Genomic DNA, 20011 nt, shown 5'->3' with positions numbered 1-20011 from the left:
GACGATGTCACTTCACCCTGACATCTTTGATGGTTTCAAAGAGTAGCTGAGCTGATAACCGATAACCAAAAACGGACAGCTCTCAAAGAAGCGGAAAGACATACATAGGACCACGAGCTCTTAAAATCCTGGAAGGAACATTTGAAAAACAGGTATTTAAACCGGTAGGTAGTCTGATATTACCTGTCAAATATTGCGCTCGAATTTCGACGCGCTAATCTAACTCTGCTTCCAAGTACCACACTTCAGTACAGAGACGCCAAATCCACGGTCCAAACGGCTTTCCACGCGCTCCGTCGCAGCTCTAGGTGCGGTCACCACGCTATGCGTACCGCAGCGAGCAAAGCAGCGCCGTAGTGTGATAAACAAGACGGATAATTCACGCTTAACACTATAAGCAATATGAACACAGTGATGCAAATGAAAAGTCTGCACTTTGCAGTTTCCGAAAAGTCTCTGAGTGTGGCTCCAAGTTTGAAAGTGAGTGGGAACTCTCTTAATCCTCTTTAGCTAGATTTAGGTGGCATTGAGTATGGGCTCTGGCCCTTTTTTCTCGTGTATCGCTGTCTTATTAATCCATTATATAAAGACAGTAGGAAGAATAATTTAAAGAAAAAATACTTATATAAGAAGTACACACACACACACACACACACACACACATCATCTGAAACTGCTCGTCCCATACAGGGTCGCGGGGAGCCGGAGCCTAAGCCGGCAGCACAGAGCGTAAGGCTGGAGGGAGAGGGGACACACCCAGGACGGGACGCCACTCCGTCGCAAAGCACCCCGAACGGGACGTGAACAGCAGACCCACCGGAGAGCAGGAACCTGTCCAACCCACTGCGCCAGTGTGCCGCTGCGTCACCACGCCCCCCCCCCCCCCACATATATGTATTTTTCTTTTAAAATCCAAGAGAAAAGAATTCACACTAAAGAATTTATAGAGGGACAATAAATATCTGATGTGAGATTGCTGAAAGAGAGCATAAGCAGAATACACGAAGGGTCGACACTGATCCTCAGGAATATTCAGTCCGCCGTCCCAGAGGAAACTTCACCGGGAAGCTCAATGCATAGAAATATAATGGCCTTCACCGCACGGCAGGCAGCCCCTGAGGTGCTGAACTTTGACATGTGGCGAAAAGGCTGCGAGACAAGGGATGCGGTCAGTATGGAGAACACCTGAGCGCTCGAGTTATGAGACCACGGAGCGCATGGTACACGCAGCAACAAATGTGTGCTCTGCAGAGAGTTTCTGACGGATCGAAGTGTCAGAAGGCACAGAGAGGGGGACACATTAACGCACGTCTTATTTATCTCCCGGAGCTCTCTGTATGGAGGCCCGGCGGCTGCGGACCACGAATAACGTATGCTGAAAGGACGCCGTCAGGAGTCGCACCGGATCGTACTGATAGCCAAAATTACTGTGAGCTTCAGTCTCAGATGATGTGGTGACAGTGCGATCTGAGTGTGATTTGTCTATTGCGCTGACGGGATGAGCGTGCGTGTAAAAAAATGCGCAATAATACTGCGCATTCTGGCACGATGCTTCCCGCACAACAGAGTATAGCTGCACCCGCTTGCTTCATTCCTTCCTGCTCACTTTTCCCACGTGCAAACGCTTGCGATATTTGTATTTCCATAGGAGAAAAAGTTTGTATCGAGACGAGGCAAACGTTACTTTGGTTCTCGCAGGATGGTGAAGGGCATCGTCTCGTTATCGGAAGGTTTCCCATTCGGCTCCCAAGAGACTCCCCGATCACGAGCATGCTCAATGAGAGCATTGGGCAACATTCACAAATGCGAATTAATAAAGAATTTTTGGATGGAAACATTCGGCAAGAGTGGACAAAATGATATTTCTGGCGGCGGTCGCCTTACGCTGAAGTTGCCTCGGTTTGAGCTCAATTGTTCCTAGAGCCAATTGTTGTCCACTCGGCCAATCATTTCAATGACTACATCAGTTCCGTTTTTCTAGTTGTTGGAGACAGAAGTCAGCTACTGGAATGTGCTCTGCGCTCTACTGTCTTCGCAGATATGACGTTTTTAAATATTGCAGCGATACAAATGGCATGACATCCATGGCAGATACATCGAGATTTTTTTCCATAAAACATCTAAAGTAGAAGAGTCAAGGTTGATTTAGAACAACGCTTTGTTTCTCGGAGAAACAATAGAGCAGTGAGCCGGTCCTGACAACAGCGTAAAGTGTGCTGTAAATCTCCAGAACACCGGCTTATGAATATGCAAGCGAAAGCAGTCCTTGAGCCAAGCGCAGCATCTGCTGTTGCTGAGAAGTGACAATGGTGTCACACGACACTCCGGAGCAGAAACACCGAGAACTGCTCAGAACCCCAATTACCGTTTCATTTTAAATGTGCACATTAGCACTGAGCCCACTAATATTTACGAATCAAAGGTTGTCCAGGGGAGTAAGAGAATAGCAAACAATGAACAATTACTGTTTTTTTTTTTTTTGTTTTTCCAGGTTTCATAGGGGTTACCTGCTAATCTAAAGCAAAGAGCTTTTTTTCCGAGACAGATCTTTTAAGGGTATTTACAATATTCAACTGCCTTGCTCAGGTATACAGTAAGATGACTCTCCAGGACTTGAACCAGCAGCTTTTCCATTAAGCCATTTTCATTCGTATACTTTCTTTCTTTCTTTCTTTCTTTCTGTGTGACTGTAATATGATGTATAATCAGGCTCTGAATGCAAACACTGATTCATCCATATAGCATCTCTTGAGTATTTCCTTCACCGTCAGCTTACGTCTTCTTGGATATACGTATCAAGGTAACCGAGCACTGGATTTAGGCATAATTGCACATTCGTTGCAGAATTACTTCGGAGGTGTGCAGAGGTCTGTCTCATTTTTCATGTGAATCTTCATACCTTTTAACAAAGTTCTGAAGGTTAATAACCAAAAGTTTTATCTCAGAGAGTTACAATTACGAGTTCTATGGAAGGGCTACGACAGCTTTTAGGATTTAACATAATGATTCCATAGACTCCCCGTTCTATCTTGGATTATAGCCTGGACTAAATTTATGACCCCTACCCTTTTCTTTTTTCCCTCTCCATCTCCAAATTTTTTCATATGCAACACTTAGCCCCCTACTATAGTCTTACTTGGTATTTGCAGATGTCCCCAACCTTTTTCTGCTGCACATCTTAGTAAATTGTGAAACAAACTGCTAAGCAACAGCAGAACTGCAGCAGCACTGATGAACGTTCACATCTTCTGGCTGCATCAGTCACCAGTGCAACAGTGTGAAGGAGTCAACGAGAGTTTGAATTCCAATGTCTATCTGAAGACTGACTGATCTGCTATAAAAGCATTAAAAGCAGTTGATTCATTAATGCGAACAAAGTGTTTTCCTATGATAATTATGAGAGGAAAATTGTGAAAATCTTTTCAGAAAACCAAGGTCATAATAAAGAATCAAGGACTGAATTTAAGAAGTGCTTTAAGATTAATGCTACTAGTCGATGGAGGAGCTAATCCTTTTTGGTGAAACCAACCCCAGGAATTGTGCTGTCTGTAAGTCCATGAACACTGCAAGGAATCTGCATATGTGAAACGAGTGTGCAGGAAATCCCTTCATTTCAAGTCCAATATGAATAAATTGAGCTAGAGAAGCTCCAGCTAATGGGACTTAGAGGCATGAAAATGTAAAATGCTTTGCAAATTGTCAGTGTTCATACAAAACCAACAACTATAATAATGATAATAATAATAATAATAATAATAATAATTTGTAGGAATTAACTGAAAACTGCAGCAAACCTGTAGGAATTCAAACAAACTTGACATCCAATGCATGTCTTATTACTAAAAATAACTACTAAAGGAAATATAAACTTAACAGTTTTCTCTCCTGCGTGTGGCAATTGCACAACTATGGACCATTCCCAGCATCAGTTACTGTATTTCAGTATTCTTTTTTTCAACCTCATCCATTTTTGTTTTGTTGTTGTTTTCCGTTCCATGACACCTAGCAATACAGAGCAGCACAAAATGATTATTTCCCACAAATGCAGTATAGGCTATACATAAGAGTTTAAAGACCACAATCCAGCACACAAAAGCAGCCCTTCAGTGCTCTTCAGCAAATGTGCACTTGACCATCTTCCTCAACCCTTCCTCTGCTGCTGATGCTGCACCCTGCACCTGTTTAGAAACGTGCACAGAATGGCCACTACTAATCATGAAGAAACGTACAATCTGCACATTTACAAAGTGGGTATGTTGTTGCAAATATGCAGCACTACGACTTTTAAAAACTGGTATAGCGAGTAAATAAAGCAGGTGACACTGCAGTCAGCGTTGATGCCTTGGAACAACTTGTGTCAGTACTTGTGCCACTGCACCTTTGGTTCCCCAATACTGGACAAGTTGACACGGCACCTGGTGAAAAACAGAAGTTGATCGCCTTCAGAGGAAAAAAAAAGTGACAATAAAAATTTGAAAGTCATTATAATGTCATTATAATAATAAAAACTGAACGGTATATCTTACAAAATCTTAACATGAGTAGCAATATGGAATCCTACAGTCAGGACCCCTGAAAATCAGACCCGAGTTGAACGAAGCAGCACCACCCAAGGAAGCACCCAGCTGCATCACACACACACACACACACACACACACACACACACACACACACACACACACACACACACACACACATATATATTCATGCTGCTTTTGGGAACCTCACCCTTGCTCAACAGCACAAGCCTGCGTCCCTTTTACCTCCGGACGTGACACCTACTGCAGAATGGTACAGTGGAGGTACAAGTTTTATTGAAAGATTTGCAGAATAAATGGCTGAAAAATAAAAATCTAAATATGGTTAAAAAAAAGTCTGAGAACAATTGCTTAAAATAAATCTTAACATGAATAACACATAGATTAGATGTTACCAATCTTCAGTTACCTTTCAAACTTTCTGTCTGAAAATAATTCTTCCTGACAAAAACCAGCACCGCTATGGACAACCACAGAAAATGTAAATTACACTAATATTCACGGCTACATTATGACTGGATATTATTACTGACAGCAATAATCCTTACAGTAATAGAGCTGCACAATTCTCGGGATACGTAGATGTTTCACGAAACATATTTTGTTTCTTTATTTCATTTTCTGAGCAAACATCTGGTTTTATTCATTTTTCATTATAAAATTTCTGACTTGTTTTTAATAAAGAAAAGAAAACATAAGAGTGTTCAGCACTTCCGAAAGTAATACGGTGACAATAATACAATTTAAGCGGGATAATTATCGTTGCCTATTTACAGAGATTGGCTTGGCTTTAATGAAATTACGCAAAGTAGGTTGCATTTGTGATACGAAAACAAAAAAGTGTGAAATCCACCATGGCGATTACAAGTGATGGCAATGACTCAATGTGAAAATTGGATACAAGGGATGATTTAAATGCGAAACAAAAAAAGGACAAACATCCTCAGTTAAATATATGTTGAGATTCAAGGACATAAGTAGGATATCCACAGCCCACAAATATTTGTGGGTGTTTAACTTAATAATCAATGATCATCTCCATAATTTATTCATAAAGGAATTTGAGATTTGTTCTATTTGCTACTAGAATCAGAAGTAATCAGGGCGAAACGGAACACTTTTGTGAAAGTTTCCACTGCTGGAATTGTGCAGCATGTCCAACAATAGACTGAGAAATAAATGAACTGGGATTAAATTCAGTGCTATTTCTACCCCAGAGAACGTTATATGTCTGCCTGTCTGTTAACCGACACAGGAAAAACCTCCTATCCGCTGAAAACGAGTGAAAATCATCGTAAATTACGAATTAGACATAATAGGTTCCAAGACATTTCAGTGAAAATAATTATTCAGAGTAGGAATCCAAGAATGGAAATTATTAAATTAATCTTGAAATGAAAAAACCGAGACTGAAAAATGTCACCTTTTTAATTCAAAGTGCTGTCCATTCACACCACGCACGACCATATATGACCACACAGATCATATGAGACCGTGTGTTGATATGATGGGGACCTACTGATGGTTAAAATGAATGCAACATTGTCATGAAATTGCTGCATTAGCAAATGTAACCAAAACATGCTGAAGGTAATAACCAATCATGTTTAACAGAGCGTTCGGGCGATTATGAACACATTTATTCTTTCAATCAATGGCTTAATTAGAAACAGTTTGTTCTGTCATTGAACTAGAATGTTCAGAGAAGCTGCGGTTATTCGTCGATGAAACAATAGCGTGCAAGTCTTGGCATTCTACTTAATTTTGTGTAAAATAAAATTTGATGCTACGTAAGAAAAAAAAAAACTCTTGCAGAGTGTGGCTATTTTGCAAAATTGATATTTGCCTAACAGGGGGGCGTGGTGGCGCAATGGGTTAAACTGGGTCCTGCTCTCCGGTGGGTCTGGGGTTCAAGTCCCGCTTGGGGTGCCTTGCGGTGGACTGGCGTCCCGTCCTGTGTGTGTCCCCTCCCCCTCCGGCCTTACGCCCTGTGTTGCCGGGTAGGCTCCGGTTCCCCGTGACCCCGTATGGGACAAGCGGTTCAGAAAGTGTGTGTGTGTGTGTGTGTGTGTGATATTTGCCTACTGATTTCAAGAAGAAAAATGTGCTAATTGCCTAGCCATGTGCAGCAGCATCACACATTATAAACATACATACAGAAAAACGTGTTTCACACAAAAGACAACTTTATGCATGTGGAGAGCATGGACCTCCCTGATGGTTCCTGCCATTGTTACATCTCCCACAGGACGGTGTAAATATGAGTATTTCAGCAACGCCTAGAGCAACGTTGAGCATGTGATGCCATCTTCCGAAAAGTGCCACGCTGCCTAAACATTTGTGTGTATTTCAGATCCTCATACTTTCACCCAAACTCTTTTTTCCTGAAATAACTACATGTACACCTTAACTTTTCAGCACCATAATCAAGGGACATGAACATTCTATAATCTGCATGTGTTAGCAGTGTTACACGTGCTCAGTAAAGCAATATTATGTGCGTGATTTGTACAGCATTTGTACAGCATTTTTTAACTATTATTTGCCCATGGTTTTACAAAACAGAAGTAAGTCAGGCTCTAAATTTTATAAGATCCAAATTCCATTCCAGCATTTCTGCTGAAGAATGTGTGAGAGGTGCTCTTTGGTGCAAGTTGGCCTAAATATTAAAATGACCCTCAGGAAACCCTCTTCCCCCATTCGGCTCACCCTAACGCTACTATTGTACACTGTGAGAAATTTTACATAAAATATCAAAACTTCATTCATCTTGCATCTTCCGAAGACCTTTCTAATGTATATAAGTAAAATATGTTTATTCTAAATAATAATTTACTTATTACCATCTGAACCGCTTGTCCCATACGGGATCGTGGGGAGCCGGAGCCTAACCCGGCAACACAGGGCGCAAGGCTGGAGGGGGGACACACAGGATGGGACGCCAGTCCACAGCAAGGCACCCCACGTGGGACTCGAACCACCGAAGAACAGGAGCCGGTCCAACCCACCGCGCCACTGCGCCACTGCCCCCCCGTAATTATTACAACCACCCAAGAATGATTTTGAAATACATAAGACTCCAATGCATAATATTAGTCTCAAAATTTATTTAAAAAATACTGAGTCGTGAATACTGATCCCACCCTGGGTGTGTCCCCTCCTTCTCCATCTTTGTGCCCTGTGTTGCTGGGTTAGGCTCCGGTTCGCCACGACCCCGCTTGGGACAAGTCGTTTCAGCGTGTGTGTGTGTGTGTGTGTGTGTGTGTGTGTGTGTGTGTGTGTGTGTGTGTGTGTGTGTGTGTGTGTGAATAATGGCCGTATCTGAAATGTTATTACTGTCAATAGGGGTATTACATCTGGCGCCTGTTCTAGAGCAGGTTCAGATGTGTCTTCAGCCTTCAATAGCATGTTTTCAAGTGCTAACATACCTAAGGTGGCAGATAAAACATGACCACAAACTCAGAGTTATTACACCTACTGGTATGCAGCCATAAATAGTAACACATTTTTTATTCATCTTGGATCCAGACACACACAAGCCATTTTTTTCAATCATTAAATGTCACATCACTACAGTATACTTCAGCACAAATGGAGGGAAACCTGTCATGCTGGGAGAAATCTTAAAATAATTCTCTTTTGTATGGAATGCAGAGGGAAACTCGGCAAATTGCAATTTTGGAAGAAATATTTCGCTAAAGGTTAATGGGTGTTTGGAATGGAATGAGCGTATAGGGGTCATAATGAATTAATGATTGCTAGAAGATTGGGTCAATGGATTTTTTTACTGACTTCAGCAAACAGAAGAACATTTAAATCATGTAGAAAACCGTGACACAAATCAACTAAGGTAAAAGTTCTTATTTTCTCCCCAAACCTGTATGTATCTGAAATAAGTACATAATAAATGATGATGTAATAAGACTGTACAAAATGCAGCAAGTGGCATAAATACGTGTAGGCTTTCGGTAGGATTTTTTTCTCTTGTTTTCAGATATGATAAACTAAGAAAAGGTCACAATTAGTCACAGACAAGTCGCTGAACGAGGAAAGTAGCACACGCTGCTTTCTTCGTCACAATGTAACGTGCTCTTTTACCACAATTGCTGATAAAATATTTCCGTTAAGGCCAAAGCTACTAGGTAAGACATGTCTATGTCTGAAGATGTCATTAGGTCACTGTACCGTGTTCTATTAAAACTGTTTTTGCTTGAACATCCCTCGCCGCAGACCCTCACCATGTGCAGAAACAACCACTTAGTTTTCACTGCAGATAAGTGCTGTTAGAGCAGTTTCACGATTTCCCTCACTCATCAACATTAAACTACATTAATTAGTACAGTTTCAGAACTCTCTTACTGTGTTTTTAATCTACTAGGGCCACAGTGGGCAAAAGCATCTCTGTAAGATTTAACTTTACATTTCATCGAATGTGTTGAGGCCTGAAATCAAATTCCATCCACTGAGTGCTCTGCATATATTTCTTTTCCTAACAGGAAAGTTCGAAAACAGTAAATGCAATTCGCAGGTCGCATATCACTATTTATGCCGTTGTCCGTTAAAGACTTATCGCAACAATTAAATGGGCGTAAGAGCTTGTCCGACAGGCATTGTGAAGGACTGCGGTGTACGCCGAGGTTCCAGAGCACCACAATCCTGCACTGCAGCAAATGAAAATCAAGTTGAAATGTTAGATCTCCGCTGTAGTTTTCGAAAGAAGCTCTCAGTTAGTGTTCCCCCTGCTGCACCGATGTGGATACCACACTGAGACAGGGCCATTCACAAAGGCGTCATACAGGATGCTGTTTGCGAACTCAAGTGTTCGAAAGTCCGTATTCTGGATACGCAGGCAGCGAAGTTCTCCATCCTTCTGGCACCCAAAGTACCTGCGAAGGATACGGAGTCTGGGAGACAAGAACTAATAAAGAATCCTGACAGGTAGCAGAGAGACTTTGACAGGCAGAGGGCTGACATGTGCATCCCAGTGGAAATGATATATAACCGAGGAGAAAGCAGAACATACGCCTTTTAATTGGGCGTCTTTGTTTATCGCTGCTGATCTCCACCAAAAACCACCTATAGTCTCTGCAAAGCGACCAAAGTTTTGTCTGTGTGCTGAAGTTGCGGGTTTGATCCCCACCTCTGGCTGTGGTGCCCTTGAGCAAGGTGCTTGCCCTGCAATTGCTTCAGTACCTTCGCCCGGCTGTGTGCCTGGGTACCTAGTTGTGGCCCTGTGATGGACCGGCGTCCCGTCCAGGGTGTGCCCCCCCCTCCCACCCTTGCACCCTGTGTTTCCGGGATTGGCTCCGGCTCACTGTGACCCCGCTCGGCTCGAGACGTTATTGAAATTGGTTGGTTGGTTGTCTTAAGTGTCACATAGAGGGCTCATCACCTTCAATCTGATCAGGTCAATGTATCAAAGTCCAACATATGCTTAGATTTTCATTTTATCCAACCAAAGAGAATTTGGTAATTTCCTTTATGGCTGCAAACCCAATTTCACTGTATGTTTCTCCACTCAAGCTCTCAACATAACCCATTTATCTCAATGTAACCTCATCAACCTGTTTGCGTTGGTTTTTACATTACACTGACATAAATCACTTCTATCATCAACTAATGCTGACATTTCAGGGAAGAAAAAGACCTGATTTCAACATCTCAGTAATCAATTATCTTCAGTATACTTTTACAGCTCGAAGTTGGAATCCAGAGGTGAAACAAGTGACCCTCTGGCCTGTTTTTTTCAGGTTTGTAATCTTCTCATTTGCTAAAACAGGGTCTACAGTAGAGACATAGTACGAAAGATGCAATATAACAAATTTCAGTGAAATACCAAACTTGCAAAAAAAAAAAAAAAATTATCTGAAATCACATCTATGAAATTTTTATTTTAGTTTAGCCAGTGAGCAAAAGAAAAAAAGTTGCACCTAAAACAACAGTTGTAAATAAAAACATATTATTACAAATGCAATACATTATACTGTTATACCACACACACACATTTTCAGAACCACTTGTCCCTTACGGGGTCACGGGGAACCGGAGCCTACCCGGCAACACAGGGCGTAAGGCCAGAGGGGGAAGGGGACACACCCAGGACGGGACGCCAGTCCGTCGCAAGGCACCCCAAGCGGGACTTGAACCCCAGACCCACCGGAGAGCAGGACTGCGGTTCAACCCACTGCGCCACCACACCCCTACTGTTATACCATTTACATTTATTTATTTATCACAATTAATTTCTTCAAAAGAACTTGTAATGAATACTGTGCAGTACTTAGGTGACACCTTTTTCATCCAGGATAAATCACAATGCCAGATACATTTCAATACACCCACTGTAGTCACTCATACACACTCCAGAGCAATATAACACACTTTTTCTTGCACACGATGGGCAATTTAGAGGCTACAATTCACATTCAGCACGTTTTTAGGCCGTGAGGGGAATTGCAGCCCCCGCAGGAGACCCACACAAACATGGGGAGAACACGCCAACCCCACACAGACCGAGCGGGGATCGAACCCACGTCCTCTCGCACAGCCCAGGCGCGCCGCACCACCGCACACCGTATGATACCCGTTACATACCCAAATATGAGCATGAGCATGTACATACTGTACATGGCAACACTTAGAATATTGTGAGATATGCCTTTGCCAAGGAAGCGTGCCAATCTAAAAGACACTTCACCTCCAAGAAACTCCGTCAGCGGTGAGTTGGGATGCGCTCCAGGTTGGCAGAGGCTCACATTCATGTCGAGGAAAGGAAGGTGGTTGGGGGGAGAAGTGGGAGACGAGCTTTACTCGACAGCGATTCACGCAGCGAGACTATTTTCTGGTGAGTAACGTGTGCAGCGCTTCTCTACACCGCTTCCTCAGGACAGTAGTTTGGTCACCAGCGACTTGTTCTGTAAAAACGCGCTGTGCTCTGCATTATTTATCGACATGAGTTTCAGCACTACACTTCAGCGTAATTCTTAAATACAGCACACGCCTTTGTTTTTTTCACGTGGAAATAAATGAACGCATGAATAACACATGGACCGTGATTTCACTTACACGACTTAACCTGATGGGAAAACGACAACTATGGTAAACTAACGGACTAAGTACGAGTAAAAATGACATTATACGTGGCTGTATGCTTTGGGGGATTTTGAAGGCCAGTACTGTACTCGATTACGAAGGTAGCTCTCGGCTAGTGCTCTCAGTCTCATATGAATCATTTAATGAAAATCCCTGTCAGAGGTGAGTAATTAAGAGCTGAGCTGGAACAACGACGAGGAAACCTTGTGGATCATGAGGACCTGCGTCCTCAAGCCCTTATTTAATTAAAGGCTTAATGCAAACATCCTGCCCTTTAGTGATCTCCAAAACATATTATGAGAACAGGAAGCTGGTAAAATAGACCAGCTTATTCATTTATCACCTCACTTAATTCAAGTAACACATCTGTAAACTCCTTGGAAGAGCTGCCAATGCACTTAATTATTTTTACAAATGTCTATGTGTTAAGGCCTTCATTTCTTAGGATGGATATGTAACTTCTTTGTGCAGCTCCATTTCTAATGCTACACTCACATTTAGCTGATGTTTTTCTCCAGAGCAACTTACCATGTTATGGTATTTACACTTATTTACCCATTTATACACCTAGGTAATTCTACTGGAGCAATTTAGGGTAAGGACCTTGCTCGAGGGTACCACAGCCAGAAGTGAGATTCCAACCTGCCACCTCTGGGTCCAAAGCAGCAGCTCTAACCACTATACTACCAGTTGTCCCTGGTTTTACTTTTACCATGTCTGCAAACCCATTTTTACTAAAGCTAAATAACTCTTATTCACAGCAAAATTCTGCAAAAATTTCAGTCTAACCTGATTTGTATATACAATTTCTCTCACGATGTTCCTTTACAGTGGCTAACAGAAGATCAGGTGCAAATTCAAAGAGGCATGAAACATGTTGTTCTATTAATATTATGCATTAGAGCCCTTCATCCACTTGGAAGTAAATATCGTAACAAGAGGTTGTTCCGATGGGCTACTGAAAAGACACATAAAAGAGGAAACCATTAAATATAATGAATACAGAGCACCAGCATGTAGTTTCTTAAAGACATATCTGTAGATCCATCATCATCATCATCATCATGTGTGAAATTTGCAAGGTATGATGGTAGGAAGAAAGACTGAAGAAATATCATGCAGATATATATGTATGTGTGTGTATGTCTACTACATAGATACATACAGAAAAAGGACATTTTAATAATTTCTCTTTGTTTTAAGAGCCTAGTGCCTAAGATCACTACTAAAGCCACTGCAACAAGTGTATTATGTTGTAGAGAAACAATGAAAAATGCTAATAAATCTCTACACAAATTGAACAAAGGGGACCGACATTGGCAATGCAGTACATGTACAGTGGAACAGTAAACACAGTATACACCGAGTACACTGAGCTCTTAACTATATGTATATAAGTGTTGCTGGGAATTCTCTGAGGTTAGGCATAGTTCACTGTTGAGTTATTACCCTTTCGTTGATTCATGTTACACTGATACCCGACGCTCAGTACGACTCACAATTCATTTCACAAGAACTTTCCAGCTAATCCCAAATGCAACCATTTATTTACCCATAATAGACGTATTTCAGGCGTGTAATACTTTGACATGTGATGCTGTGCCATGCTTTGAAGATATAAAAATGTTGCATTCTGATATTAATGAGACAGAAACTGTGGAAATTAGAAACATGTAAAATGTAGTAATGTGTACTGTAAGAATTTTAGCTATGAAAGAAACTTTTTTAGAACAAGAAGATAAAATAATTTTTCTTTTCCCTGTACATACATACTTGTTATAGAGCACACTGCCTATATCCCAGTGATGTAACTGGCTAAGTACTATATTTGTAAAGCTGTGAAATTTTTAGATAATTTTTCATAAGAATGCATTTAATTATTCACATTCAACAGATTGGACAGTTCCCTTTTCACACATTAATATTTCAACACGTTTCCTCCCCTTTGGCCATTTCATGAAGATATATCACAGTGAAAATATATTTTACAAAAATGGCCTTCAAGTGGAGTAAAAGCTGGTGCATTAGTCCAACTACGTTACAGTAATCCTAGAAAAATGCAAAAAGTACACCTGATGACAAGTGTAGAATGTACTGTTCTGACTCGTCAGAAGACTGTAAAACCAGGAAGTTTCCCTCTTTCATGGACTTTTGCATTTTAAAAGGAAAACAATCTTGTTTAACCTACTGAATAACAATCTGCTTTACTTTGTAGAAGAAAAAGTATTACATCACTTTCCTGCAAAGGAATCCAATAGTCTCCAATCTATCACTTTTATTTGCAAAAATAATCTCTTGTAACAGTTTATTGCTTTACAGTTATTTGCTTATCGCTTGTAATACAATTACTGAACAACAAATCATAATAATGAAAATCCAATGTGAACAGCACATTCCTGAAAGGGAAATATCTAATCATGCTAGAACACTAAAACAATACTGATAGAAATATTGTTTCAAGGAAATGAAAGCCATGTGCACGCTTCCAGAATTTGGAAATAACACATTATTGTAAGGAACTGTGGTATTTAAGATTTGATCCAGTGTACTACGTTATGCAATATTATTGTGTAGCTCTGTATCATTCTTCCTGAACAATGTAGAATGATAAGCAGAAAGGATCCATATGCACTGCTCATATACTAAGGTAAATAAATGAAAGAACGAAGAAATAAACAAAGCCAAACAGATAAATCGAGAAAAAGAAACACTCATTGACTTTCATTAGCCACTTGTATTGGTAGTCTCAATCCAAACTGGGGCAGGGGGGGTACACCCTGGAATGGACACCAGTTCATCGCATAATAGCCGCACACAAGCATTCACACACACTACGAGCAAATTCGAGTGTCCAAGTCATCTGGACCTGATGCCTTTGGGCTGTGGCAGGAAACCTTTGACGACACGGAGAGAACAGGGAGACTCCACACGGGCCGAACGGGATTCGAACCAACAGCGGAACACCTCTGTGGCCGTGAGCCTGCACGGATACCTGCTGTGGCACCACGCTGCCCTTTGGGAAAGAAACTGCATCACCAAATCATCCTTTCTTAATATTTATGGTCATCGCTAATCTTTAATTAACTGATGCCCTTATCCAAGGTTATTGAGAGTGTTACACTGTTAGCTTGCTAATTGTTTACCAGTGTATACAGCAGGGTATTCTTACTGGAGAAAGTATACAAGGGCTATTCGCGCTGGGGGCCTTGAGACAAGAAGGCAGCGGTTCTAACTGCTGTGTTACCTGTTCCCCCCACAACTACGGGACATGCACAGCGATAGAGTTGTGCAGCCCTTGAGCTGCTCTGATGAAGAAGTGCAACGAAGAACATGCAGCTTGCAAAGGTCTCCTGTGTGTCTGGACCCACTATTTAGACCCATGTGTTCACTTTGCATTCAGTGAAGTTCACATCAACCATCAAGTCATGTATCTCCTGTGCTGGATAGAGACAAGTGAAGATTATCAGTTGACACCCTAGGAGGGGTCCTATCTTGTACCTCGAAGAAAAGTATTTGACCTTTTACAAATTGCTCAGTCTCTACATACAAATGTCACCTGAACAGTGTGTTCAGAAATAATTGAAGACTTCATGTTTCTAATCACATTTGCTGTTCAATATTTGTTTCAGCTGAACAGTTTTGGTCCATCCAAGGCAACGGCAGCTCAGTACTCTTAACCTGAAAGGGTTCTTCTTCGGAATTCTTTGGAAATGCCTTCATAACCAGTCTCACACTGATGAGCCGCATCTGAGATCATCTCAGGTACCTGCGGTCCCTACCATGGTATATTAACACAAGCCGCTGTCAAAGTTTTGCTCTTACATACAGGTGGGAGCAATGCCTTACTACCCAAAAAATAAATATAAATAGAAATATAAAATCACGCAACCATTTCATTTGTATATTTATTACATGGATATGTGCTTATTTATATACAGTACATAAAACGGTTGCATGATTAATGCGCGCTGTTTTCCAGATTATTATAGAATTGCCCTGTGCCCCAGGAAAGTGCGCTCACTTGTTATAACGGAGCAGCCCTTTGCAAACACGTCACTCAAACACTCCTCGTCACCTCCGATTATCGGCCTGAATTCGTGCGCCACCGCCACCAGCTACGGTCTTGACCAGTGATGTGCAAACGGAAAACTGTTTTTGAGTTTTGACTAAAAAAAAGAAAATCCATTTAACCACCTTCCTGAATATAACTTCAGTGCATGCCGTGCATCCAACACTGAGCTGTTTAGAAGAAAAATGTCATTTTCAAATCACTCCTTGATCAGGATTTCTAAATATTTTTAAAGGTGTTTGAGTCCTACACTGGAAAACCAAAAGGAATACACGCTGAATCCCTAACCGGTTCCCCATTTAGAAAAAAAAGGAAATAAGAATTTAAAAAGAAAATAAAAAGAGCTGAACGCGAGTCATTGAATGTGGTTTAATGGAACTGCGAATTGGGTTATTAAATGTGGTAAAACCGCTGTCACGTCCAGATCTTGTTCCGTGAGCCCATGATGGGCGTCCAGGTGTAACGCACACACCTCGCATGGCAATCCAGTGCCTCGAACGGGACTCACCTTCCCCTAAAACCACCGAAACGAACAATCAGGCTGGACTCTGCGCATTTTTTCTGCACTTTGCACAATGCAGTTCCCCCTGCAGTATAGTGGGAATGCACTGCAATCTTTACAGTATCATTTATTCTCCTTCTGTTCATTAAGCCTCATTTTCTTCTATGCCATATACCCATCTGTTAAATATCTAACGGTTTCAGTGATATACTAGGACCTACACCTTAGTCATGTCTGCAACTGGGTCCATACATCTTAAACAGAAATGCAAATGGAGACATTGCCTCTCCATCCTCCTAATTGCCCTTTTGACAATCAATTAGATTAGATAGATAGATAGATAGATAGATAGATAGATAGATAGATAGATAGATAGATATGTCAGCAAAAGCAGGAGTGACCTAGGGCCCTAGCTGTGTACAAATTGGCCCTCGTGCAGAACACACACACACACACACACACACACACACACACACGTACACACTCTCGCCCAGAACCACGTCTTGAATTATTTATATGAATGTAAATCCTGATACATTTCCCGTGAGCATTCTAAAATGCCTATGATGTAATATTACCACATGTTAAATTATTGACACGAAAGGCTTTTCAGCAGAAATACATTCAGTAGGACGCTGAATGAGAAAACGCTCTGTCCTGCTCTAAGTGAACCAAAGCTGGTAATGCTTTTGCATAATTAGCACAGATACTGCAGCAACGGTATAATGGACTTTTTGCACTGTGAGATGTCTCGGTAGCCTTTAACACCTCCCCAGAAATAACAGGAGAGCAGAGGGGGGGGGCTCACCTGTCTTGACGAGGACGTGTAACCGAGTGGGCGTGGCCGAGGGCCTCTGCGATACATGAGCATGCGTCCACATTTGCGTCGAGTCGTGGAGGACGGTGGGATTGGAAATCAAAGGGGTGGAGGATGGCGTCACCGCGCTCGTGGACAGGGTAAAGGCAGCTGTAGTGGTCGCTGGGCCGCGTACGCTGCTGGTGCTAACCTGGCGCACGGTCGTGCTGCGTAGAGTAACCTGGCTGCCGGATGCACCGGGGCCATTCCCCCTTGTTGTACCGCCGGAGTGAATCCCTGGTCGAAATCCGTTCTTCCCCGTGGCAGCAGTGCTCACTGACATAGTGCTGTCAGAGCTCTTCGGGAAGGCACTGGGCTTGGAGAGAAATATGGGGTCCTGCCCAATCCCTTTGGCATCCACCAAATCGGTAGGAACGTAGTCCTGGACGGATCCCACCACAATCCACTTGAGCAGCATCAAGCTGAGTCCCAGGCCGATGAAGCCGATGAGCAGCGGCACCACACAAAGCCAGGTCTGCTGTCGGGGCCACAAGGTGCAAGTGCCACAGCGCAGATGCTCTGGCTCAGGGGGCGAAGCCTGGTCCCTACCGGGAGCCACCCCGCCCTCTTCTCTCTCCTCCAAACGCAATGCTCCCGACAAAGTTGGTCCAGAGCGCTCACTCATCCTGCCACCTCACAAAGGGTTAACCCCAGGGGCAGGTGTGGTAAAGGGCATTTGCAACGCAGAGCACAGTGACAATGGAGGAAGATGGGCATTGAGAATCACGGTGCTCATAAACACAAACAGCGAGGCACATGAAATCGCAGCCATGCAGACAGACCTCTGAAAAGACATAAATACACACGGGGGGGGGGGTCACAAGTAGAGCACTGAAGACAGAATAGAGGGAAAGAAGCCTCTGTCCAGGTTTAGTCAGTGCACACAGCTCACAGGAACGGAGCTCAATGGTGTCCAGATCCCAGACACACAGGTGAGTGAAAAGCCAAGGAGATGAAGGAAAAGAGCAGCAGGATCAGCAGAAGATGAAGGGTTAGAAAAGCGGTCATTTCAGTTCTGGCAGGATTGAGAGCATCTTTTTTCTGTTCAGCATTCCAGGATTTGTATTCAAAGAGGAGTGTTCTGGTTCCCTCTCTTCCTCGGCTTCTGGGTTTTCTGCAGCTCATTTTGCTCCGCTGAGTCAGCTCATTGCCCCAGAACCAAACGCCAGACTCGGTGCAGGAATAGCCAGCGGTTTCCTCTTACTCTAGAGCATCCTTTGGATTATGAGGCAAAAGCAAATTTGCGTGTAGTCCAGCAAAAGGGATAATCCAATATTTGAAAAAAATGAATAAATAACAGACAAATATTTAAAAAAAAAAAGAAAAAAAAAAAACAGCACAGTAGAATCAAGAGCAATGGAATGAGTCCAAGGAGAGGAGAGTCAAATCCATCTCCTAACTGATTCTTTTCCAGTCTCAGCACTTAGATCTCCGGCTCGGTCAGCTCACGTACTGCTGTCTGTCTGTGCGCTGTCTGTGTGCTGTCACTACATTCCAGCACTGAGAGCTAATCCTGATATTGGCACATAGACACGCAGAGTTAGTGTAGCTCCATCCTTCCTTGCTTCTTCCTTTTTTTCTACACGTCCTGTGACTGATTGAGGTTTTCTCTAATATCGCCAGATTGGTCCTTTGCCATGTCGTCCTCCGGCTCTCAGACGCTCTATTCAAAGACAGGATGCTGCCCGGTCTTAGTGATGCTTAGAGAGAGGGAGAGAAAGCCAGTAAGGCGGGACTGCATCTGCTCTCTCCACCAGCACTGTGAAAATTCTCCGCCTCCGTGAGACATAGCGGGCAGGAGAGCGACTGAGAGAGCAGAGAGAACGGAGTGAGAGAGAGAGAGAGAGAGAGGGAGGGAGAGAGAACGAGAGAGAGAGGGGAAGCAAGAGGGAGAGCAAGAAATAGCGAGGGAGGGAGAGAGAGCGAGAGAGAGTGAGAGCGAGGGAGAGGGAGGGAGAGAGAGCGAGAGAGAGTGAGAGCGAGGGAGAGGGAGCAAGAGAGAGCGCAAGAAAGAGGAGGGAGGGAGAGAGATGGAGAGGGAGGAAGAGCGAGAGAGAGGGAGAGAGGCAGAGTGAGAGGGAGAGAAAAAGAGAGAGAGGGGGAGAGAAAGAGAGAGGCGGGGAGAGAAAAAGGATACTGAGCTGAGCCAAGGCTCTGCAGAGTGAGCAGCAGCAGCAGCAGCAGCAGCAGCAACAGCAAAGAACAGTGAGCATCCTGCTCCTCATGAGAACAAGCAGGGAAGGGCCACAATGAAGGCAGTATCTCAAACTCCTCCTTCCAGCAGCTGCTGAGAGAGTAGAGAGGCACCGGCCTGGGGGTGGATGGCAGGATGAGGTATTTTCTGGAACGTCACTCTGAAAACTAGGATAGTTGAATATGCAGCCTACATTTCCTTAATGGATTACTTGAAAGCACAAAGTGTGATGTGCAGCGCTGCTCCCACTGTTGCCAAGAGAAACCAAACCGTTCTTTATTAATCCACAGCCGCATCCCATATATCTGTTGTGCAGCTTTTCATTTTTGCCATATGACACGGATTCATTACTTACGTCCAAAAAGGTGAAGCCAAAATGTCAAAAAGAGAAAAGAGGCAGGAAAAAATGTGAATCTGAAATGGTTGTTTAAAGACGGGAATGAAAATGCAGACAAAACTCTGTCCGTTGAAACATTTGTTGATAAATGATAGAAACGGCAAAAATCTCCTTCCAGAGAATTAATATTAGATGTTCAATTCCCATTAGTTCAGTAAAATTGGTCCAGGTTGTGGTCCAGTCTGAGCCTGTGCTGTGCAGCACAGTGGCTCAGCAGGGTTAGGGTTAGGGTTACTGTGGCTTCAACTGTCAGCTCTTTACATCTTTTCTTCCTATTTTTGGAGTGTTTCCACAGTAGCTTTTGCCCACTTTCCACAGACGCGCTTTTTCGGCGACTTTATGGCTTTCAGTTTCCTTTTGTAT

The 20011-nt window shown here is 42.9% G+C and overlaps 1 protein-coding gene across 2 annotated transcripts in view; it reads right to left on the bottom strand.

Annotated features, from left to right (window-relative positions):
- nrg3a (neuregulin 3a) overlaps positions 1-18858 on the bottom strand; it is a 149414-nt gene extending 130556 nt beyond the window's left edge. For both annotated transcript variants that reach the window (XM_018738102.2, XM_018738103.2), the window contains exon 1: positions 17010-18858. In XM_018738102.2, coding sequence (XP_018593618.2) covers positions 17010-17682 — 673 coding nt within the window. In that variant the 5' untranslated portion in view covers positions 17683-18858. The remainder of the gene's footprint in view (positions 1-17009) is intronic.
- Between the last annotated feature and the right edge of the window lie 1153 nt (positions 18859-20011).

The sequence above is a fragment of the Scleropages formosus genome, chromosome 8 (genome assembly GCF_900964775.1).
Source record: "Scleropages formosus chromosome 8, fSclFor1.1, whole genome shotgun sequence".
Classification (NCBI taxonomy): domain Eukaryota; kingdom Metazoa; phylum Chordata; class Actinopteri; order Osteoglossiformes; family Osteoglossidae; genus Scleropages; species Scleropages formosus.
The sequence above is the reverse complement of the archived record's forward strand: the minus strand, read 5'-3'. Positions and strand labels throughout refer to the sequence as shown.